This window comes from Dunckerocampus dactyliophorus, chromosome 12 (genome assembly GCF_027744805.1).
Source record: "Dunckerocampus dactyliophorus isolate RoL2022-P2 chromosome 12, RoL_Ddac_1.1, whole genome shotgun sequence".
Lineage (NCBI taxonomy): Eukaryota > Metazoa > Chordata > Actinopteri > Syngnathiformes > Syngnathidae > Dunckerocampus > Dunckerocampus dactyliophorus.
In genome coordinates this window covers 20173850-20198881 of record NC_072830.1, presented here as the reverse complement: position 1 = coordinate 20198881, position 25032 = coordinate 20173850, and the positions used below count along the sequence as shown (strand labels likewise).

Here is a 25032-nt window from a genome sequence, read left to right as displayed (position 1 = left end):
AGTACGCATCCCATATTGAGCTGAAAAGGGACACACTTTGTCCCAATCAAAAAATTATCCGTAAAAATGTCAACTGAATTAATAAATGATAGGGCTCTTTATAAGAAATTTTACGGCAAACTTATTCCCAGCCCCCAGCCCTTTCCTCACTCTGTGACCAATGAGCTGACCGCACCTTCTTACGTACATGACATTACAGAATCTGTCTGGCTCATCTCATTGGTCGAGGTACTATTTATGTTTACAACTTTTCCATAGACTTTCTGTTTGCTCTTTTCCAATTGCACTAAATGTGCATGGTTACCAAAATGTTCCGCTTTCTCTTGTTTTATTTATACTGTTTTAAGTTAAGCAGGGCAGAGGTCTGTTAAAGAAAGATATTTAATTTTATTCTGTCATTAAGCAGGACATGGAATTGCCATGACTTTGACCCCTTATACACCACCCCCGGCCAATAGCACTTATCAGAATTAAATTGAAAAATGTATAATAAATCCATGTGATCGGTATCAGGCGATTTCACTCATGGATCATTGGTATCGGAATCGGCAGCATAAAACCCTAAAACTTCGGAGCATCCCTTAAATTCTAGTATTGCTTCCATATAATTCTATTAATTTATTCCCAACAGTCTTTTATGTTCATTTTGCTTCCAGTAGTGTGTGTTTTTTTTAAGATTTTTTTTGTCCAATCAGATTTCAGCTTCTGTGTGTTGCCATGTCAATGTCATCCGCCCAGGGCCTTCAGAATGACTTGTGCTGTTGAACGTCACTTACACTTTCCAATCAGATTTCAGATTGGTCACACAATAACCTTGCATTGAGTTCAATTCAGGTTGCAGTCAAATAGGTTAAAAATCGTTTCTCACAAACAAAGGAAGGAAAACAAAATTCAACATGCAAATCGGGTTCTGCCAACAAGGTGTCCCCTATTTGTTTCAGTAGCTGCCAACATGATAGCCACTTATAGCTTCCCAATGGACAAAAACAAGCTCGGAACTAACCCCATCGCTTCTTTTTTTCTTTTTAAAGACAAAATGTCACAGCTGTAAAAAGTCAAAATTGGATTCCAAAGACCAGAAGCTAGGCGGATAACGCTAGCTAGCTAGCTAGCAGGCAAGAGTAGAGTGACGGCCAAGGTAAAGGAAATAAACGGTGCCATAAAAGTCGAACGGCAAGGAGTTTGAGAGGTGAGCGATCACACATGCTAGCATTGATTGTTGTTTGATTGATTTGATTGTTCTCAACGGGACACAGTGCATCTCTTTCACCAACTTTTTTTTTTGTAAATACTGGACAATTCTTTTTATCCAAAGGACCGTTGGCATCCCTGTGGTCATAATCCCTGAACCCGGAAGTAGTCTCCTAGCATACCTGTATGAGCAGAATCGAAATTGGTTTGGTTATCCTTGAACCTGGAAGAAGCCTGCTAGCAGATGAACAGAATCAAAACTGGTATGGTCCTTGTGTCTCACTTAAATTGAGCTGCACCGTGTTTTTCCATTTATTTTGGAGGAATTAATTTTCTTTTTTTATTGTATGAGTCACGATAGAACTATTGATGCTGTGGCCCCTGTTGTCATTCTCCTCGAAAAAGGAAATTGCCTGCTAGCTTATGAACTAAAATAAGTCAGACGCTTTTCACTTTTTTGCTATTTTCAGCCTCCACCACAAAATCAAAAACAGTAAAGTCCCATCATAGTTGATCATTCACTATGAACCAGGAAGTAGCCTGTTTGCTAGCATATATAGAAGGCCAAACAAACGCAAACATGATTAAGTTCACTTTTGTTTACAGTTACTATTGTTAGATGTCTTTTCTCTACTGAATGCTATTCTAGTTACATTATTGTTATACTGCCCTGCAGTTTGGGACTTGCAAGAAAGCTTTTTGAAACTATTTCTAAGCGTCTCTTCTCAGCATGGTGTTTTCTTAGTCAGTGTTTTCTCTGAGGAACCCAGTCAGCGCTGACTTATTAATTTTTAATGTAAGTCTTTGGGTGAGGGACCCTCACTCCTTGTTTACATCCTTGTGATGTTCCCGGCTTTGTGTGGAGACGATTTAATGCCATTCTTGTGGTGTGTATTTGTTCTCCTGTAGGTCGACGGACGAGTGCAGAGAGCGGTGCTGACGATGGGACACGGCCGGCGAAGATTTCTCAGGACACAAAATTGTGGAGGGGAGATGTGGGGGGGCCAGTTTGGTTATTGTTTGCAGGCATTTTGGGAGGCAGAGCAGGGTGAATGGGGAGTGTCAAGGGGTTGAGATAATTGCTGACTCTATTTTAAGGACATAAAAACCTCTGCACCAGCATCTTGGCCGCAACCCACCCCCTCCCAAATGAAAATGAAGTTCTATGATCCCTCTAGCTCATTAACAGCAGGTCTTTTAATGAGCTTTCAACAAGGTGGGGGCTGGGTAGATGAGGATGAGCAAGGTTGGGGGGGTGAGTTATTGCACCAGATGTACACACGCCCACTCGTACCAATTACCACTGTGTTATAAAGAATAAAGTGGAAATGATGACAGAAGCCAATGGTCCACCCCTCAGACTCAGATGAGTCAGTTTTTCCGTTTTGCTCCACAGAGACAGAAAAGAAGGAGAGAGGGAGGGGAGGGGAGGACGTCCAGGTGACAGGTAGCATTCTCCACATCTTCCTCTGGTAAACTCTGCCGTCCTCAGCCTTGAAGGCGCCACCGTGGCCGCCATTTGGCGCTTGTATGAGCCCAATTATGTAAGGTAAGGTGATACGCATGCAGAACCAGCAGCCTTGTAGGCCTACACAGCATGTGGATATCTTTTCCACCACGTCCCTGAGTGCCCTTTTGTCCTTCTTTGCAGGGCACGCCTCTCTGCTGTCCTTCACATGCCACAGTTGACACGAGCCAATCACAGCGGCAAGTCGTGGTCATCAGCCAATAGGAGAGTCAGGTGTGTTTTTTGACCAAGTGACTGTCCCTTCACTCCACTAAAGTGGACTTTGACACCTATTAGCGCCACTGAGACATCTACACACACCACACCTCAAACCATAAACTGACAAGGTGAACACTTAAATTTGCCCATACAAAGTTAATAATGATCCATTTGATTGACAGTGTTGGACAGGTATTCATTTATTTAACATTATGTTCATTACTGTGGCTCTAGTTTACATTTGGCATAGAACTGCACTGCTTTATACTGAGCTGTTTCTAATATGTAGGTTACTTTATAGCTACATAAATACTTTATGTAGTGTGATGCAGTGTATTTTTACCCTACTGCAAACCTAACCACAGTAATAAACATATTGTTAAAGTCAGTAGTGTGCAATCAGGGCCAGCAAAGCTTTCTCTGCTGGCCTAAACACTACCAGAAGCACATTTATACATTTACAACTTAAATTCTGGTATTTGTTCCATGAAATTGTATGATTTTTTTCCCAGCAGTCTATTATCTTCATTTCTTGCCTGCACTACTTGCGGTAGTACACTGTATGTGTGGGTTAGATTGTTTTGTCCAATTTTCAATTCCAATTTTTGTCCAAACTTCTATTGAATTGTCAATTGAATCAGCTCAGGGCCTTCAAAATCAGGAGTGCTGGCGCATGTCACTTAAACACCATTACCAATAGGGCTGTTTCTTTCACCAGTTTCTTTCAGCTAGCTGGCCTGCAATAAGACAATAAGGTCAGCATTTTTCCGTCATCTGATTGGTTGATGAAATGATTGGCAGAACTTTTTGAAAAGCCGTTAGGCCCACGATGGCTGACCGAGGAGAAGTTTACGTTGTGTAAAGTTTTTGTTAAGTTTTTAGATCCACATTGATGCTGCACTTCTCCAGATGATGTTGTAGAGTAGAGGTTTGGCGTTGTCGTATAATTTACTTGTGTTATATCAGGCTGAGCGTCAAATTTTCAAGCACCGCCGATCAGCGATGGAAGTTACTCATTCACGTGTTATATTTAAGGCAGAGTTTTATACTCCTTTTGTCTTTGAACATATTGTGCAAGTGCACATAATGAAGTGTTTCATCAAAAAAGAAGGCGGCATCAATTTTCTGTCTTATGTAGTTGTAATGTTGCAAAGTCATGCTAAAACCCTGATTTGGCAAAATTGGATCCTCATGAAAAATTATTAAAACACAACATTTTACAAAATGACTGCAGAAAGTAACATAAAACATCAACATTCAAGTGAGATAAATAGCTGAAGACTAAAACAGTATTTGTTTCATGACAGTATTTGATGTGTGAGGCAGTATAGAACTGTTTTTGGGCAGGTAGGGGAGGGCCCTGAGAGGAGGCTCACACTCATGGGCTTGTGGTATGTTTGAGTAACATTTGCAAAGAACAAAACATTACGCACAAATAAAAACCCCATACAAAGTAGCACATAGAAAGGGGCCTAAGGGTGAGCCTTGGGGAACTCCACAACTACCATTCATGTTGCAGTTTTGGTTGATAAAATCGCATGTACAATGATCTAGCACTGTCAGTCATTTATGGCATCCAAAGCCACACTTCCAAAATAAAAAACCACTAACCTGTCCCAGACTTCAAACTAAAGTGATGCCAGCCTTGTGGCTAGTCACGGTCATTATACACACACAAAGCACACTTTTCTGCCAACACTGGTGCACTCTCTCATTCCGATTAAATTTAAGATGATTAGCTGTAAAACTTGCACAACAAAGGGAATGTGTGAGCTGTATGTTTACTTTCCTGTAGGCCTGGCCTGTGGCCATAAGAGGCTCTCACTTATGCATGAGGAGATTGTGCTTTATCATATAAAAAGCCAATTAACTGGGAGTTTTTAATTACTTTTCCTACACTGTGTGGTGCCTCCAATCATCTCTGCAGGCCCCTGTCCTGTTTACCCTCCCTGACATGGCATACATAAAAGTTAAGAGTAGGGTGCAAGGGGGGTTCAGTATTAAATCATAAGTGCGGTGGACGCTGATAACAAGAAAGAGAAAGATACACTCGGGAGCGATCACACTAACTGCAGGAATCCCTCTCAGTTCTTAATGTTTGCTCGGTTGCAGCGGACCCACCTTAACTTGCCCCCAGCTCCTTCCTCCCCCCCTCCCTCAATGACCGCAGAGTGAAACCTGAACACTGGAATTACACCCTGCCTCACCTTCTCTTCCGAGTGCGTGTGGGAGGACGAGATGCGAGGCAACACCGGCACCCATCAGTCCATCCAGCGTCCATCTTTTAGCCTTTCAACACACCGGGGAGAGGGTTCATTTTTTTCAATATTGTGTTTCATATGATTTGCAACCAAAGAAAAGGGTGATTCCATTCCCCTCTTTATTTAATCCTGAATAATTCCACATATACAGTATAAACTGACATTTTTTTCCACATTTTGTTAACTGGTACATGTTTCTTTACCATGCATGGTCTGACATACGACTCGATTCAAGGACTATAAAAAAAAAGTAGCTTAAAAACTGACCAGTGAAGATGTCTCTAGTCTTTCTTTGGACGACAATCAGAGATATGGGTGATTTTGGAACAGACATATCTGCATTGACGCTCAATGTAAACTTCTGAGTATTTGCGTGTTATTGCTGAGGTTTTTTCGTCAAAATTCAGACAAAACGAAAGTGACACTGACTCAAAATCAGAAATACGGCATAGTGTCCATGATACGCATATATATTCTACTGATCCATTTTGTCCAATCAATACACTTTGGGGAACTATTGTTTTACATCATGTTTCCGCGGAAGGTGAAGTATGTTGCTCTAGTGCTAACTAACAATGCTTTGAAGAGCACAGGGTTGAGTCAACATTGCACAATATCGTTTTCCACGACAGTTTATGTGTATGCACAGAAAAACTAAACAAACAGTGAGGCACTTGTTAATCATACTGAAAATGTGTAAAATGTTTTTTTTAAAACCTTTGACTTAAAACATTTATTTACCCAAAAAAAGGAAATAAATGAGAGCATTTTTTATGTAAATGTTACAATTGAGATTTCAGTAAACGGTGCCCTGCGGCCATGAAACACAGTATGCCAAAATATGTTATTTTCTTGCAAGTTTTTCTTCATAAACTGAAACAGAACAAGTGAATCTTTATTTTAAGATGATAATTGGTTAGAAAATAACAACTTTATTTTTGCTTGCTATGTTATGCTTTTGGTACCCCTTTCAGTGGAATGACCCATATGCTAATTATGGATATAAATGACGACGGAGTATTGGGGCCACATTGGGGGAAAAAAATGTTATATTACGAGAATAAAGTCGTATATTTACGAGAAAAAGACTTGTAACTTTATGTTACAGGCATTGCCTGAGACAGCTATGAAAAGTGGGGACTTATTTGACCTTTGGCCTTGGGCATGTGGAGGGGGCGGGGTAAGAAAGGCGGAAGTGAGCAGGGCTAGACATGCTAATTAATCTCTTTGTGCTCCACTGCTCTGTTTTGCTGCCACGTTATAAATAAAAGCTTGCCTGAAGCAAGTGGAAAGTTTCCTTCCTTCCTGAAGAGCTGTGCTCTATTTTCCCTCGGACAGGTATGACACATATTACGACTTTATTCTCGTAAATTTACGAGTTTAGTCTCATTATATTACAACTTTTTTCTCATAAATGTATGGCTTTATTCTCGTAAATTTATGACGATTTTTCTCATAAATTTACGACTTTATTCTCGTAAAGTGCTTGTGTATGCCAACTCTTGTGCTCCTGAAAGAAAGGGTGAACATTTGTCAAAATATGCCCTCCAACTGTGTTGCCTGTGCTATCATTTTTCTGACAAATACACCACATGGTGGCGCTGTTTTTAAACCCCAAAGTTTGCGCTCAATATTAAAAGGGATAGTTCGTATTTTTTAACATGAAGTTGTATGACATCCCCATCAGCATTGTAGTCCATTAACAGGGACTTACCCCCCACTTGGTCTCCTAAGTCCAGTTCTGGTCAGATTTCTGTTATGAAGAACGTAGTTCCGCTTAGTTGCTGGGGACAATTAAGTAAAGCGTTTGGCTTCTCAAAACAATATGTGTTCAAAAGCGTGTTAGATTTGCAGAGACCAAGTCTCTATTAATGGACTGCACTGCTGATGGAAATGTCAAAAAATACGAACTATCCCTTTTCAGATTGACTTGAAATTTTTCACACAGTGCTACAAAGTGCCAACTGTAACTTTTAGGGTGCTAAGTCGAATCACCACAAAACTTGGTACACAGCTTTAGGGGAATGATAAGCACGTCTGTCAAATTTGAGCAAGATTGGTAGAAAAACATGGATGTCCTTAAGCAAAACATCCATCATTGACCATTTGGCTAATGATTATAAAACTCTAAGGATATCTGTGTTACATTTATGCTAGCACGTCTTCCAAAGCATTTTGAGCACAACCCATGTAATGTGTCACACATGTCAAATGTATTTGCCTTTTTTTTTTTATGTTTATATTGTGAGAGGTCCATATTTGTAATACTTTATTCTACATGGGCATACAATTGATGAAATATACCTTCAAAATGTAGGTTGGCATTTTAGCCTTTCAAAAGCACACACACACACACACACACACACACACACACACACACACACACACAAACACACACTACCTGTAACACCTGGTGACCCCGTTGACACATTCAGTTAGTGACTTCTCACACACATGCACACACACACTCATATACATTCATGTCAGTCTTTTTTTTACATGCCCTGCCCCGAAACATACAGAAATACCAGAAAACTGGATCTGAACATGCTTCCCCAGCAAGCCATACTTTGCCCCCACCTCCTCCCCTCTCCACACATATACACACACTCCGGGGTCAGAGGTTCGTCCAAGATAGTATGCATGGTAAGGTTAGAAAGTGGCTGTTGGTCCTGTGACAGGAGGAAAAATATTTCATGTGTTTGTTCCCACTGCAGGCCTGAGGGCAGCTGAAAGGCTCCCACTTGGTTCAGTCCACATATGTTCAACTATGTAACTTTTATGTTTCACATCAGTTAGCGCTTATCTCGTCGGTTGCGTCATTGTGAGCTGTTTTTGCAGTAAAAGTGGACCTACACACTGAGACGCGCATTCTGTTGAGAACACAGCAGTTTAAACGTGTGTAGCAATTAACTCAGCAGAAGGCCGACCTCCCCCGAGGCTGTGATGTTAACAAAATCGAAAAATTGTGGAGTGGTACATTTTTGGTTTCGTTAACGGGCAACTACCTAGTTACATTAAAAATTAACAGACTGGACTGTACCACTTTTGTTTCTGGGCCAGGGTATTCTTGGTGTGTCGTCAATGTCGGAAGACAATTCGTCTCAATTTGTTTTTTTTCCCAGCAAGTATGACTATTTTTGGTACTTGTTCTTACCATCATGGTTCAGCTTCAAACATATCGCTTGTACTCGCAGGTCATTTCATCAAAGGGATTCAATTTCAGCGAACCTTCAGTTAATACGTTTGTATATGTACAATTATTCCACATGCCAGCGCTATATAATGTTATTTTCATTTAATTTAAATCATGTTCTAAGTACCACTAGATGGAGCACGTGTACCATTAGTGGTACTCCTACCACAGTTTGAGAATCACCCTTTAAGACATTGCAAATTAATGGACTGGACTGTACTATTTCTGAATCCGGGGTATAAAAAAACCAATGTAATGAGTTAGTTGTCCATTAGGTGGTCAGTTAGTCGGCTACTTAGTGCGTCATGGAGGATGATATAAGACGGGGGGGTTCAGTGGGATTCAAATAAATAAACATACAGGGTGAGTTTAAGCGGCGAAAAAGAATCTATTCGTGTTTTATCCAGATTTGCACCAAAATTGAACTGGTCAGTGTGTCACTCTTCCGCAGAATGACATTTTTGAATGTGAAATGTAAAAAATGACAGTTATTAAAGTAACAAACCAGACAGTCAACACAAATTGAATGAGTACCTTTTGCACAGCAAACAAAAAACAACAATCAAGACGCCGCCCTCACAGCAGAGGAAATAAATAAGTTGTCAAGTCCGTGGACATAAAACAGGTTAATAAATGTTGACAACGTGAAAGTAAAACATATCTTAGTGTGATTAAGGAGGAACAAACAATTGGACAGCAAATTGAAGAATTATGACAGATCCAATAACACAAAAATCACCATTACATTCAAGTCATTTCTTCTCAGCATGACCGAGGCTAATTATCCCCCCACACACCCAACCCTTCTCTCGGCATCTCCTGACCCGTCCCGCCTGATATGTGTGAGTGATGCGGCATAAAACCGGCCAGGACAAAGCCGGTTAACCAGCGGGGAGAGTGAGCGGGCCCCGAAGGCTCCTGGTGCCGAGGTCGTGGGATCAGAGCGGGTCACGGACGTGTGGGAGTGTCTGCTCAGCCCTCTGACCTTTGTCACTGAAGGCTTCCTATAATCTGGGCCTCAAAGACCATACGGACACAATAGAGAGCCTATGAATGGAATTAAATGGTGACCATTAGACAGATCTGTGTAGCTATTCTTCTTGTTTGTTTAGTCCCGGTCAGTCTCACGTTTGCAGTGCAATCAGGCGTATGATGGAGAGAGACCTGGAGAGAGAGCACGGCGGGGCAACGGCCTCTTGGAGATGGATAGCCACCTCAACGTCATGAATGGCAGTGATACAGTACAAGTAGGGAGGAAGAGGGGCTCAGAAACGGTAATTGGACGTCCACTTCAAGTTGTATGAGGACCAAAGTTCACAAGTGGTCCATAGAGAGGCCAAAGCAGGCCTTCCTCATCTTTTTAGGCCTGCCAATGACAACAAAACACAAAAACTAATGAACGAATGACACCATCAGGCGACATGATGTTGAGTTTTATGGTTTAAGCACAAATTGTTGCTTGGAAACAATTCATCTTCAGGACTTCTACATTTTATCTTCTTTCTTTTCTTCCCCCGGAAAGACATCATACATAGAAAGCAACACCAGTAACCAGACCTTAACTGTTGCTTGAAATACCCTCACCCACCGGCCAGATCGTTAGGTACACCTGCATCCAGATGATGGGTTGGTTTGATTTGGTTTAATTTTATATGAGCATGCATGCAGGTTGCAATGGAATACATCTCATGATTCATTTCCCAGTTCCACATGTCCGAAAGGAGTAGGAAGAAGCAAAGCTTATTTAATCCTGCACCACATCCATTCCACATCTTGTGCAGTACACATTATTCACTTCCTGCATTCCATGTCATATTTTTCCATATAATAATCAGTGTAATAATAAATAAATAATACAAAATAAAAAACAAGCATGACAGAACAATAAGTACAGTATAGTCATCAGGACTCTTATGCCTTATATTTAGCAAACATGATGAGCTGTATTGAAAATTATATCCTATTATATTTTTGATTTATATCTATAAATTGTTGTATTTTATTTAATCATCGTAATTGTCATAAGTAATTAACTATTAGCCACCAGCTACTTTATAGATACAGTATGTCACATAGCACAGCTTTTAAAGTGGCGTACCCTTTCAGACATTTGACCTGAAGCCATGTACCCCCTACTCCTGCGCACTTAAAACGCATAAGCCTTTTTATCTTAATGAACTTGGAAATATTGAACATAATGATTTGTTAATTAATTTTATCGTAGTTCCGGGTCAAAAACTAGTATTTTGAATGGTTACATTTTGATAAAGTTTTGCATGAGGTCTGCTAAATCGATAAGTAATCAACCTACATGGCTTTTATTCTAATTTGATGTTGGCATTCCTCCGTTTGAATGAATTGAAAATGAGCTTCTTTTTTTTTGGCCACTCACGATGGTTATGGTTTAAGTCTGCATATTACTTTAATACCAAATGGAAGGGGAAAATTGAACAATCACGATAAAGCAGTATTCGAAGTACAAAAATACATAAAACCAACGATAAATCCGCAAGCACAGTGACAGGTTTTCACTGCTGCGCCTTGCGGGGATTTTTACACCAATATCGATTAAATATTCAAGACTAAACACTATTAATGCAGAAAATTCTCATCAAATGTACTTATTTGTGCATATGAACACAGAGCAATGGACAACTTCACGTTTTGTCTCCTTGCTGCTCCTCGCTCATTGCGCCGTGAGACGTTCAGGCGCATTTGTAATTGAGAGGTTTAAGCGCTAATTGTTTTTACATTTTTATTCACGTATCCCCGTGACAATTTGTGTACCCCTGGGGGTACGGGTACCCCACTTTGAGAACCTAGGTCATATAGTATTACTTCTGTTCTACTTCTATTTTTTACTATTACATCAGGGACGTTCATTCAATATTACTTCTTATATTTACACCATGATACATTAATTCAATATTGTCTTATGTAATATTTAAGATTTCTTTTAAAAATTGTATACTTTCTGCACTGTCGGTCGTTTCAGAGAGAAAGGTTTTTTAGATTAACTGTTTGTTTGGTACATAGCGGGAGAATTGACAATAAGATTCCCAAATCTGGAATAACATTTTATCTTGGCTGAGGTATTATTTTTTATTACAATGATTACACAAATGATACACTGAAATTTAAGGCAGTCGAAATATAACTAAGAGTGCTCTGTACTATGCAGTGGAATGCTAGGGCACTGAAAACTACAACCACAATAATAAATATATTGTAAGTACTGGTATGTTAAGTTAGAATATGTGGGACATTATTCCTTTCACTATAACTTAACGTCGTGTTATTTTTTATATTAAAATATCTACAGTTTCAATGCATTTTAGGGTCTTCCATTTGAGCTTATACTGTTGCTAGTTTGTTGGCATGGTTGGTATTATTGAAACACGTTTTTGTCCCCATCCGTTGCCTAATGATTTATGACCTCAGTACCGGTGAGACGTGTGGCTGGAGTATACTGCCATCTAGCGTCACTTAGCGGAAACGATGGATGGAACTCCAGCCAGTCCTCCAACTCTTTAATATTAAAATCAGCAAATACGGTTGGGAGTAAATAGATTAGAGATCATTTTGATTCTTCCAACTAAAACGGGATAGGTTCTTTTGTTCAGAATTTGTAAGAAACAAACATGGCGTCTGAGAACTCCATGGAATGACCAAACTGTTTATCTTGTACCTAATTTGAACTATGATGCCACATTTGTTGTGTTTTTACGTCCTCTTAAGGTGACAACAACCATGCTGGACGATAAATTTGCAGGATCAAAGAGATTCTTGGCAGCGTGTCATTACACCGACTCCAGCTCGACATTACCCCCCGGCGGTACGCATACTTTCCCGGGATGGGCAGCACCGAGGAGGCGCTGCTGCTTCTGGAGCTTTTTGTGGGTGTGCGCTCTGGTATTTAAGCACCAGCGAGTAAAGTCCAACATTTTACTGACTGCACGGACAACATGGAGGCCCCTTCAGGTTCTTTCAAGAACCCCATCAGGTTTCAGGATCAGGACTTTAAGACCCTTCTGGAAAAGTGTCTCAAGTCTGGTGAGATGTTCTCTGATCCGTTCTTTCCAGCCGAGCAAAAGTCCATCGGCATGCCGGAGGATGACGACCCCAGCAAGGCAATCAAGTGGAAGCGACCCAAGGTAGAGCTGTGCTTCCATTACGACCAGTGTCACGTCCATTTTGTGTGTAGATGATGCAGTATAAACCAGTCACACTTTTTGTACAACAATTTTTCCTGTTGGCAGGAATTCTGCAAGTATAAACAAGTGATGGATGGAGCAAACCATTAATATTTAATTTGGATGATTGGAAATGTGTACAGTTTATGTTTGCTACACTTGAAAAGTCAAGAGTTGTGTCAGAAACAAATACCATTTTTATATTTTCTCGCAAAAATGAACATTAATATCTTTGTAAAGCTGAATTTTGGATACAAATCTTATATTGGATGTGCAGGTGGACATAATGAATGTCCCCATGCCCTATGATTGTGTATTTGATATGTGAATGACTTTAATGCAAGTTTGTGACGCGTTACACTCCCTCTGTCCATCCTTTAAGGACATCAGTGAGAATGCTGTGTTCGTGGAGGGCACCACCGGCACCACGGACATCTGCCAAGGTCAGCTAGGTGAGTACATGACTCTTTCCCTTCATTCAAAAATGCTTCATTGAAGGGGTGGAGGAAGCAAAAGTTACTGTTAATTTGGAAATGTCCTATTTGTGCTGCACGCCACTGGGATTTCTGCTCTGATGATTCCGCCTCCAATAGTGAGCATCTGCGTGAGAGGTCAATGCTCACCACCTCCTCCACTTTTTGACATTTTTTCCTACACGTAAACAGAGCTTCACTGAAAGCTACACTGTAATAAAGGCAGAAAACAACACAGAACAGTTGTTTTCTCCCAAAGAGGAATGTGACTTATTAGATCTTCTTTTGTGTGTTGGTAACCGGTAACAAAACAGCATTTTTTTTCAATAATAAAAAATACTGCATCTCTTGGGTGTTGCCAGGTAACTGCTGGCTGTTGGCGGCGCTGTCCTGTCTCACCATTCACCCTAAACTCTTTGTCAAGGTGGTTCCGGCCAACCAAAGCCTGTCCCAGTCTTATGCGGGCATCTTCTATTTCAGGGTGAGTATCATAGAGATCTTACTGATCATAGAGAGGTTTTACCACCGCCACTCAGCTATGACATCCTCCATCCATCGTGTTGCTAATGACAGACTGTTAATTACAGGCCTTACCAGCTTCAGGCCAGCTGAGACCTGCACCTTTTTTGCAACAACAGCAACAATATTCACTATCAGGTGTGCATGCTTCTGTAACTCACCGGTGACCGGTCCAGGGTGTCGTTTGTCTCTCACCTAAAGTCACCTGGGTGGGACTACAGCTCACCGTTACGCTGAGCAGGCTGAACGGTAGAAAATGGAAATACATTTTTGAGGTCACATTGCAACCTACCGAGCACTAGGACTGGGTATCGTTTACATATTGCAAATGCTTTTTTATTTTTATAGAATTTTGTGACATGCAAGTTGAACAGAATAGTACCGGTAAAGTTGTTATTTTCTAACCAATTTGCATATTAAAATGAAGTTTCACTTGTTCTATTTCAGTTTATGAAGAAAAACTTAAAATATCATATTTTGGTATATTTCATGGCAGCAGGGCACCGTTGACTGAAATCTCAACATTTACATTTTTTAAAATGTTGTCATTTATTTACTTTGTAAATGCACTTTGCACTTTGTTTGAGTAAATACAGTAAATGAGTTTAAATCAAAGGTTTTGAAAAAAACCCAACAATTTTTATATTTTTACATGTGTGTCTCAGATTTTCAGTGTGATTGACAAGTGCCTCACCGTCTCTTTAGTTTTTCTGTGCATACACATGAACAATCATGGAAAAATGATATTGTGCACTCTTGCACACTTTTTAATACAATGTATGATGGTGAGGCTTTTTCTGTGAATTTTTTTTTAACAGCTTACCATTTTGGGTGTTATTGGGTTGACCAGGACGTGACGTAATGGCGACGTATATTTCACACAACAGAGTTAGTGAGTGGACATCTTTTCCACCGTTGTTATTGGGACCTCGTGGATCGTGAGTGTCCACATTACCCTAGGGAGAAGTCCAAATTGTAGGCACCAGAGTTCGAGCTTCCCTGGCAGCATTGTCTTGTTGATGGTGTCCAGACTGGTGGTGATGTCCTGCCTTAATACCGGCACTTGGTCTTTGTCCCTGAGGCTTGCATTGTACCATCTGCCCAGGCTTTTGACGAATTTTGGGTTGGGTCGTCACCAATGCAGAACCTCACGTTCTTAAGCTCTCCCTTGACTGTTGAGATGCTTCTTGACTTAATCGGCTTGATTTTCATCCGGGCCTATGTGATGTTCTCCTGCAGCTTTCCAAGTCGTCGCCTGGTGCATGCTGCAGTAGTGGTCAGTGTGGACATGTCATCCATGAATGCTGGGCATTGTAAAATAGTCCTTACATTAAAGCAGTAAAACACAACACAGTGAAAATATACTCATGTAGTCTGAGCCGCGCACATAAACACGCACACACACAGCTGCACTAGCTAAACTAAGTGAACCCCGCTAGTTTCCATTCACGCTCCGTAACAAGAGGATTTTCCAATGTTTTTCGCCGCCATTTCAGCATGTTTAGTAGTGTTTGTGCACTTCCCGTACGAGCTCCCTGCACCATGACGCAGTAGTCCGGGCACAGTGAGAGGGAACTACCGCTGTAGCTATTCAGACGAATAGCCAACATCCAACATGAAACTAACTTCACCACGGTACACCATGTTGGAGTGTGGCTCAGATGTATGAACGTGTTACGGCAACCGGATTGGCCCGATCTCGTAGCGGAAGCCGATATTATCCGATCTTCACAAATACAGCGGATTTGAAGATCGGATTGGGACATCCCTATACGTTACTACCACTACCACTAACCTATGTATGAAAAACTCTTTATACTCTCTTTATACTCTTACTCTTTAAACTCTTTATCTCTTTATAAACCAACCTTATTGACCACTGACTTATCAACCTACCTAGCTAACTACCAACCAGCCAATATACCTACCTACCTATAAAAAAACTTACCTATTTACTTACTAGTCAGTAGTACCTAAAGTCAGTACTTACCAGCCCTCCTACCCAACTATCCACCACACAAACTACCAACTTACAAACCAACCTACCAAAGTACCAACCAACCAATACCTACCTACCTACCTATAAAAAAACATACCCACCCACCTATTTACCTACCAATATTACCTTCATAATTCAAAATTTTATCTTTTAGAAAACATAACAGTGGTAAAAGTAACATGAATATTTTTCCAAACTTGAATTTCCATTTTGCATACTTATCCAGACCTGGAAATTTATCAAATCAATTACATACTTTTCCATACTTTACATGCTTGCATAGGAACCCTGTCCACCACACAACATCCCAACTATCTATTTACCTACCTACCTACCAATGTTCCACCAAACATAGCTACCTATCTTGCCACCGAAAGTACTTACCCTACATATCGGTCTACCACTATTTATATCTTCCTAACTACTAACCAACCTACGGTACTATTGACCACACAATCTACCAACCTATCACTAATCTACCACCCAACGTACAACATGCTTACACGCCACCCCAGCTACTAACCTAACCTACCATCCAACCAACCATCCTATCTACAACCCTGCCTACCTACCAGGAAGCTATTTCATCTGATTACCAGATGAAGAGGCATTAACTTGCCAATTACACATCACAGCATTTCATCAGTCTTCTAAAAGATTGTTGAAGAATTCTGCAGTATTAGCTCTTTAAGGTGTGTTTTCCCTTGGAGCAGTGGCCCTTTGGAGACTCTTAACGAGAATGTGACATGACTCAACTTGTAGGATGGAGGGACGGTAAGCTCATTTTGTCTTGTCAGGGTGATTTTATGAGAGCAGTCCGGACATGCAGGGAGAGTGACTACCCACTGACACAAACACACACACACAGGCACACACACCTGGAGGGCTGTGTGCTGTGTACACACAGTCAGTAGTAGAGAACACACCCTGCGTCATGACCAATTACTTCCTTTGAAAACGGTACATGCAAAAGGGCAAGAGAACTGCGTGTTTTATGACTCAACTTTTTAACAGCCCAGTTATTTTACTCTTGGTCTTGTACAACATTTAAAACAAATGCACACATCATAAAAAGTAAAAGGATTTTGCAGAATGAAACATAAGTTGTCCCTCCACCTCACGTGTCGTTAATCTCAATCATGGTGCTCGTCTCTCCGTGTGTCCTGTGTAGTTCTGGCAGTATGGTGAGTGGGTGGAGGTGGTTGTGGATGATAGGCTGCCAGTACGAGAGGGCCGTCTGCTCTTCAGCTATTCTCACACCCGCAATGAGTACTGGAGCGCCCTGGTGGAGAAGGCCTATGCCAAGTCAGTACCGCTACTTGCAAGCATATGTCCCTGGGTTGTAATGTCTGACATCCTCCACTCCTCACATCCGTTTCCCACCTCTTACACGGTTGCAGGTTAATTGGCTCATACGGAAGTCTGAAGGGGGGCAACATTTCCGAGGGGATGGAGGACTTTACGGGTGGAATCGCATACTCACTGCCGGTTGCCTCTCATACGCCTCGTGTCTGGTGGAGGTTATTGACAGCTGCCCTTGCTCGAGGCAGCCTGCTCAGCTGCTTCATTCAGGTACACGTCAGCCTCAAAGTGTCCCAACATGCAGATATGCATGGGACAGACAGGGAGTGCTGAGTTAGAGCTTTTTTTTTGTCTCCACAGGCCAACAACTACCGGGAAGTAGGTCAAATAAACAAAGATGGCCTTATAAAGGGCCACGCCTACGCCATCACTGAAACAGACCAGGCCAGTACCCTACAAAGTCACACTGTGTAGCATTGAAATGACCGTAATAGTATTAGCATTATTAGCATTATTTACCATGGCTGGAGCTATATGTTTCGCCATCTCATCATTTTAGAATCCTATCCTATCGCATCATGTTACTGTCTCAATCTAATTTTTAGGGCTGTCAAAAATAGCGCGTTAATGGCGCTAACTAATTTATTAATTACATTCAACTTTGTTTGGTCTAAATAAACAAAAAGACAAAGAAAAACAGTAGGTAGATATTCTCATCACTCACTAACATAACTCTTACTGCGGAAGTACAATTTTGCTGCATTTACTTACATGTGCTCGGAAATCCCAGAAAATACATCTACACTCAAAACATGTGAATTCATCTTAAATTACATGATGTCTTTGAACACAAGCCCTCACTGCTCAGAATAAAGCGTGATTCAAATGTTCTGCTACTATTAAAGAAACTAGCGTTAGGCAAATACATTTTCAGACGTGTGATATCTTTTAGCTTGATGTAAATTTTCAGTTCATTTGGAGCTGCTAATGTACACACACACACACACACATGCATATATACAGCCCTACTCATTTCATGTCATCTCATCAACTTAACACCTTATCTCATCCCATCCGAACCGTTTAACAACTTATCTCTTCATGTTATTGTTGCATAATCTCATTTTAGATCATCATTTTATTGTCCCTTCTTGTATTGCATCATGCTATTGTTATTATCATGAGATAATTTAATTTGATTTAATCTTATTGTTGCATCATCTCATTTAATCTCATCATATACTGTCATTTACTGTCTCATCTTTTTATCACATTATTTTATCTAACCTCGCCATCATCTCTTGTCATCTCCCTTCATCATAAATTTGAATATTCTCATTTAAAAAAATGCAAATACAATGAAAACCCAAGATACAGTATCTCATGTCATATCATAAGAGTGTATCGTTTGACTTAGTACGTTTGGATAGCTTTCCTCTTTGCCACTCCCATCATTCCTCATTAGTGTTATGAAGCTATGTAACCTCATCTCTCTAAAAAAAAAAAAAAGAATCCCTGTTTCATCTTTACATACATTAATGTTTTCAGGTGAGACATGTGTCAGATGAGATTTTGCTCCTGAGACTGAGGAATCCTTGGGGCTTTGTTGAATATAGTGGACCCTGGAGTGACAAGTGAGGCGGCCCCCTGTGTGTTTATGTATTTGTGTGTGTGTGTGTGTGTGTGGCCACATGTTGTGTTTATCTTGGTGTGTGGCTGCAGGGGTAAGGAATGGGATGACATAACCAAAGAGGAGAAAGAGAGGCTAGAAATGAAAAGGAGGGAAGATGGAGAGTTCTGGTAAGCAAGTGGTCTAATAAGCATTCACCTTTTTGGTGTAGTTGTCCACACAATCCTCTGTTTTCTGTGATCTGTACCAGGATCAGTGCTGATGATTTCAGCAAGAAGTTTGACTATGTGGAGCTCTGCAGTGTTAATCCTGACACCCTTGTGGAGCGAAACACAGCAGACCCTCTTAGCTCCTCCTCATCTAAATGGACGATCAACGAGCATGAAGGATTGTGGCTACAAGGAAGCTCTGCCGGTGGAAGCCGCAAATACCACCGTATGTATATCAAGTATGTGAGGGTAAACATACATACTTAAGCCATCACAACGGCGTTGTGATCCCCCCCTCAGGATCATTTTGGAAGAACCCCCAGTTTGAGTTGGTACTTACGGAGCAAGACCAGCCTGATGAGGACGATGAGGACGACGAAGCGGAGGAGGACGATGAGGAGGAGGACAGTACGCCACATGAGAGCAAGAAAGTAGATAAACAGAAGATGAAAGTCAAAAAGTGCACTGTGTTGGTGGAAGTCCTGCAGAAAGACAGAAGGCAGAGGGATAAAGTCCACTTCCTCTACATTGCTTTTCACATCTACAAGGTCCTTATTTTAACATCTAACATCCTCATTTCACTTTTGGAGCTCACACTGTTCTCTGTCTTTGTTTTTTTCAGGTTCCCCCCGAGGTGATCTGTTTCTCATAATATCAGTTATTCTGTCATGAATTTAATATAGAATAAAGTATTCACTTTGTTATGGTTTATTTCCCCACATAGCTTCAAGGCATGTGTCTGCAGCGCAACTTCTTCCTGAAAAATCGCCCCGTTGGTCGCTCAGGGAAATACAAGGCTCAAAGGTAAAATGATGTGAATTTATGACCACTTTTACCCAGGGAAAGTTCTATCCACAACAACAAAACACTTTTATCACACTTACTTTCACACCTATGGGCATGTCTGACAGGGGAGTGTGGAGGAAGGTGCACCTGGACCCGGGTCACTATGTCGTTGTAGCATCTACCTATCGACCCAACCAGCCTGGAGAGTTCTTTGTGCGCATCTTTTCCAAGACTGGGAACACTTTGGGGTGAGATGGAGGAAAATCTGCTCAGAGGAGAAAAAACAGAAAAGTTTTTTTCTTAAATTATTATTATTATACCATACATGCTAATATTATAGCCAGGATGCTTATTTACTTAAACTACAAAGGAATGAATTAGAAGCAGGCGATAATTGGTGAGAAGCTATTATTTCCTAAATTTAAATGCTAATTATATACGACAACTTCATTTTTTAAACTTTAATAATAATTTGGAGTGCATGAAAAAGTGGAAAGGAAAACAAAGCTGTCTTTGACCACATGATCATTTATTCCCAAGTAAATTGTGCAACACAGCTGCAACAAAAACAGTGTTGTAATAGTAAGGAGCAAACTGCTCAGCCAGCAGTAATACAAGCATGAGTGGAACCAAAAAAGCGCATGCAGTGGTAGATAAAGCTGCTGACCACTCATGATACTTCAAATGCAGCTATACTGCCATCCTGTGGAGTTAATTAAAAAAAAAACCTCAGGAAGTTGCCTACAGCCACAGCAGTTCATGCCAGTCTTTTTTGACTTGCCGCTAATTAGAGACCCCGGTTATTTGACCATGCACCAAGTGACTATAAAAGAGTTGAATAGAAGGGTTAATTGGAGCATTGTATAAATTCAACCATAATAAATCATTTAAAAATGTGAACATTCCATCATGAGACTGTGCTGATGTACCTTTTACTTTTCTGTCTCAGGACTCAGGACTTTATGTGCTCTTCTGGCTATCTCCCGGTGTGTTTAAAGAATACCTATACTGTTCTTGATATTGCATTCCATATATCATAGAGACTATAAAATAAATGTGTGTAAGTTTAAAGAGTGTTGTTTGTGTCAAACAGGTGATGGCAGCTCCTCTAGCCCCAGAGGAAAAAATGAGAGTTCTGAGGGCTTTTGATGAAGCGGCTGGATCAGTAAGTACTAACTAGACTCTAAAATACTCATAAAATGACTTTTTAATACCACAGTACTGTTTGTCACATAGGATGACAGGTTGAACGTCAAAGAGCTCATGAAGCTCTTCAACTCAGGTGACTATCTACCTATTTTTTTGTTTTTAGTTCAAGCCAGTACACCAAGGAGGTTTGACTCTGTGAAACCTGCAGTCGCCACTAGGTGGGGACGATGTAGCAATGTGTTCATTCTAAAGAGTCACAGAGGTCACCAGTCTAGACTGAAGCTCATCACTTCCTGTCAGATGGCGTAGTTGAAGCTTATTTGAACAGCAACTAGACTTGTCCCCATCCTCACCTACTCCCAAACTGGAGTTGGCATCCATTCTTGTCTTTTTTTTCTAAATCTCAGTCTTGGACAAACATTACCACCTGCCACTGGAGACGTGCAGACAGATCATTCTTGGAAAGGATGTATCCTTTTTGTCCAGTCATGCCACTAAATTCCAGCCTGCTTGCGGTTCAAATGACTAACAGCTGTTTTGGACTTCAGCACCACCTGAGTGCCATTTTATAGTGGCTGAGTCATTATTTTTAAATCAGCATAGACACATGTTTGTTTTATCCACATGCTGCTATTATTAGCCACTTTGGTCACACAACCCCAGCCGTTCACTGCTAGGTGAGTACACACGTTACACTTGGCAACCGTCCATCGACATTGTGATGAAGGAAGCGAGACACTCAAACAGTAGCATTGTACTCTCTACAGCTTGTAATGGCCTTCACCTGCTGCTTGTCTCATGAACTGCTGTCTCTCATTATCATCATCAACCGTGTTGTAGATATTATCAACATATCTGAGCATAGACTTTCACTCAACGTGGTTATCATTTGGCCTTAAGTGTGCCAATAAGACTAGAGGACGAGCAAGTCTCAATCGTCAACAAACTGAAGCCCTGCTCTCTGATCTACGCAACCTGCAGGTACCTATCTATGTGTGTGTGTGTGTGTGTGTGTGTGTGACCTTTGGGAAACACTTTATTGGTGTAAGAAAACACAAACATCTGCCAAGACCAAACAATCCCCAGAGTGTAATGACAAAAGGTAAAAATAAATACGTTTATCCGGATGCTCACTCCCTTAGGAGAAATGGGCTATGCATTTTTTTGAATAGACCAATTAACGAATGCAGCACTAATTCAGGTTGGCAGAATTAATAAATTAATATTATACTATGATTACAATGATCAAATATTTCAGAAACTATTACATTATTATTGTTTAATAATTCTTATATATATTAATTAATTTTATATAGCTTATATACAACTATATAAATTATACAAATAATAATTATTTATTTAGGACAAATACATTGTGCATTTTTTCCAATATATAAAGAACAAAATATTAAAATGTGATGTTGTCAAACCCATAAATACATGACTAGGAGAATAACAAAGACCGCTTTCTTTTTTCAGTTAATCTTCTTCCAGTTTGATGAGGAGTCTTCTGGGACTATGAGCCCTTTTGAACTCACTGCAGCTCTCCTGGCTGTGGGTATGCATTCAGTGACACATACACACACACACACACACACACACACACGTACGCATTCAGTACATACAGTAACATGCACAAACATTGTCTCCTGTCTTCGTCAGGGATGAAGTGTGATAGTAAAGTAGCCCAGCTGCTGTCTGAGCGTTTCGCATCTGGAGAGCTTCGCTTGCCCTTTCATGGCTTTGTGGCCGCTGTCACCCGGTTGCAAAAACTCTTTGGTAACACACACACACACACACTCAGTACAATAGTGCATATTTCATGACTCTAAGCACAAATGTGTTAAGAACTAATTTCTTGCCTGCCTTCTCTTCAGCGTTATACAACTCAGAGAGCAGTGAAGAGGTAAAAGACAGAGGGATCAACTCTGTGAGTATCTTTTATGTAGTGTTTATATACAGTAGCAAACAGGGCCTTAGTGTGGTTCTCATTCTTTGTGGGACTTTTGTGTTCCATCACAGTGGCTCATTCAGTTTCTGGTGGTGTGACGAGGGTCTCCACATGGACTCAGAATCGCTCCAATGACTGACAAACACAAACACACGCATATGCACACACAGCTGTTTTTCCTTCTTTTCTTAATCTAATGCAGCAATTTCAACATTTTCCAAAACCTTTCAAATGATGTGGACTCCGTACAATAGTAATAGCTAATTTACAGATGAAGAAGGCAGTTAAGCAAAAAAACAACAACCCCACAGCCCTGTACAGCAACTAAATCAATAGAAATGCACTGCATCATGATGAGAGTAGGTTTGTAATATTTTGGTTCTCATTAGGGATGTCCGATAATATCAGCCACTGCTAATTATGAGCCCGATGTTGGCATAAAAATGTGATATCGGCCAACATTAGTATTGTTTTTTATACCTACAATGAAAGCCGATATACAGTAGAGCTTTTAGAGCTTAGAGCTTTTATATACGATCATGTAATTCGTACAGTGCCTCTCAAAAGACTGTGAGGAAGAAGTAACTCTTTATTTAGCAAGCACAGTAACAACAGAAGTCACAATGAACTTACCAGCACCGTAGAAATCACGGGGAGGTTACCATTCCACATACCATTCTTACTCACGGTGTCTTTAAAGAAAGCGCTAAAAGAAACAGCACATAGCAACGTAATACGTAGAAAACAACAGACAAGACACTACTAACAAATAATGCTGAATAATCAACGTGTACCGGTAACTTAGCAGCATCATAAGAAAGACAAAAAGGGCAAAAACGGCCTGCATGGCAGAGTTCCAAGACAGAAACCACTGCTGAACAAAAAGAACATTAAGGCTCGTCTCAATTTTGCCAGAAAACATCTTGATGATCCCCAAGACCTTTGGGAAAATACAATGCAAGTACCAATACGAGTTTAAAATAAAAAAACAACAATTTTAACAGTTTCCAATAATGCATTTAGTTTGAGCAAAGCATTTCACTGGAGGACCAAAGGCATAGAAAATGGATCAATGGCTGGATGGCGCTGCAATGCTGCCTCTGTCCATCAGAGCCACCTTTTGAGTGTTAAGTTGCTGTGTGATGGGTTTAGCGTTCTTTGTAAGATGACACCGTGAGTCGGCCTGTTAAATTGAGCCATGACCTCCTGCGATTTCCAATGGGTTAACAAGCTCGTCCTGAGTTCACTGATAGCTCGTGATTGGCTCCTGCCAAAGGAAGAGCTACCGTTTCCTCACTGACTCGCGAGCGGCACACTGTTTAAACGATTAGTAGTAGTTCTGAAGTAAAGAAGATGTCGTGGGATTAGAATTCAGACATAAATTTAAGAAAAAAGTAGCTGCTTATACACCGGAAATTATGGTAATCCTCCAAATTCATTCATTCAGAACAGCAAAACAATATCTTGCATTTGACTTGCTGCTCTCCAGATGGTATTGCAGCTGTAAAAAAAAAAAGACCTGCTGGCTTTTTCTCTCTATGGAAGGACAGCAGCAATTAGCAAGCACCTTCCAGCTCACGCACACCCCCACCTCTTCAGAATGAAGACAGTACTGCAAGCGTATCGTATGACATTTCAATGTATTTTATTCTCTGATAAGCAAGAATAATGATGTCACACTTACTTTAAAGACATTACACGGGCCGTAGAAAGTCATGGAGTATAATAAATGCTTCTGCAACATTATATTATTGGTGACATGCTGACAAACATACTGGCAGGCACCATGATGCAACTCTGCACTCAGACGGTAGGCAAGGCTTGCGCAATAAGCCGAGAAGAGACGCTCGCGGCAGCCTCATCTCAGTTTTCTGCCCTGTATTTAATCAGGAAATGTGCAAATTCATTGATTTTTACTGAAGAAAATGTTAAAAAACAATCAGAATCATACAGAATATACATTTATAATACAGTTCAATGAACAATTTTTTTTTTATGTTCTCGTTATTCATTTTATTGTGATGAAAAATGTCAAAAACGTCTGACTGCACTGTCGCTGATCTATCTACAAATATAAATGGAATTATTATGCGTGTCTTTGGAATGATAATACAAAAATAAAGGCAATAGTTCATGCTGTCAGTAATATGCAACTCAGAACCACAAGCATCACTGTGGCCCCAACAGTCTACTCATCATGTACCCAAGAGCATAGCCTGGCTAACATCTATGAACTTACTGACACATGCACAGTGAGAATGTGAGGTTGATGTCTCAGCAGCACTACACGCACAGTCTCTATTCTTATCACACTGACGCCATGTGCAGCGTCAACACACCCTCGCTCCCTATATCCATCCCTCCCTCCCTCACTCATGTTCTCTCTAGTAACCCTCTCAGTCGCACTATTTGCTACCTCCTCCCAGTGTCACACAGATGCTCTGATA

The 25032-nt window shown here is 40.6% G+C and overlaps 1 protein-coding gene across 3 annotated transcripts; it reads left to right on the top strand.

Annotated features, from left to right (window-relative positions):
- Positions 1 to 801: 801 nt before the first annotated feature.
- On the top strand, positions 802 to 24572 carry capn12 (calpain 12). Of its 3 annotated transcripts, XM_054794714.1 has the most exons (27): positions 802 to 1189; positions 1316 to 1454; positions 2101 to 2740; positions 2843 to 2932; positions 12113 to 12377; positions 12458 to 12528; positions 12950 to 13019; positions 13403 to 13521; positions 16730 to 16863; positions 16959 to 17130; positions 17221 to 17304; positions 18409 to 18494; positions 18583 to 18660; positions 18741 to 18925; positions 19000 to 19247; positions 19322 to 19333; positions 19424 to 19503; positions 19611 to 19733; positions 20435 to 20471; positions 20579 to 20650; positions 20722 to 20767; positions 21042 to 21103; positions 21547 to 21615; positions 22114 to 22192; positions 22297 to 22413; positions 22512 to 22564; positions 22657 to 24572. In XM_054794714.1, the coding sequence occupies exons 5-27, from the start codon at positions 12125 to 12127 to the stop codon at positions 22681 to 22683; spliced, it is 2277 nt and encodes a 758-aa protein (XP_054650689.1). In that variant the 5' UTR covers positions 802 to 1189; positions 1316 to 1454; positions 2101 to 2740; positions 2843 to 2932; positions 12113 to 12124; the 3' UTR covers positions 22684 to 24572. The 3 variants fall into 3 exon arrangements, with proteins under 3 accessions (XP_054650689.1, XP_054650691.1, XP_054650690.1); XM_054794716.1 differs by lacking the exons at positions 802 to 1189; positions 1316 to 1454; positions 2101 to 2740; positions 2843 to 2932 and having other exon boundaries at positions 12195 to 12528; XM_054794715.1 differs by lacking the exons at positions 802 to 1189; positions 1316 to 1454; positions 2101 to 2740; positions 2843 to 2932 and having other exon boundaries at positions 12195 to 12528; positions 21535 to 21615.
- The last annotated feature ends 460 nt before the right edge of the window (positions 24573 to 25032 follow it).

Excerpts from the sequence above, each read along its gene's own strand:
- capn12 (XM_054794714.1), top strand. The coding sequence starts at position 12,125 with ATGCTGGACGATAAATTTGCAGGATCAAAGAGATTCTTGGCAGCGTGT. Across the intron at positions 12,529-12,949 it reads TCAAGTGGAAGCGACCCAAG|GACATCAGTGAGAATGCTGT; the intron begins GTAGAGCTGTGC and ends CCATCCTTTAAG. Across the intron at positions 22,414-22,511 it reads CCGGTTGCAAAAACTCTTTG|CGTTATACAACTCAGAGAGC; the intron begins GTAACACACACA and ends CCTTCTCTTCAG.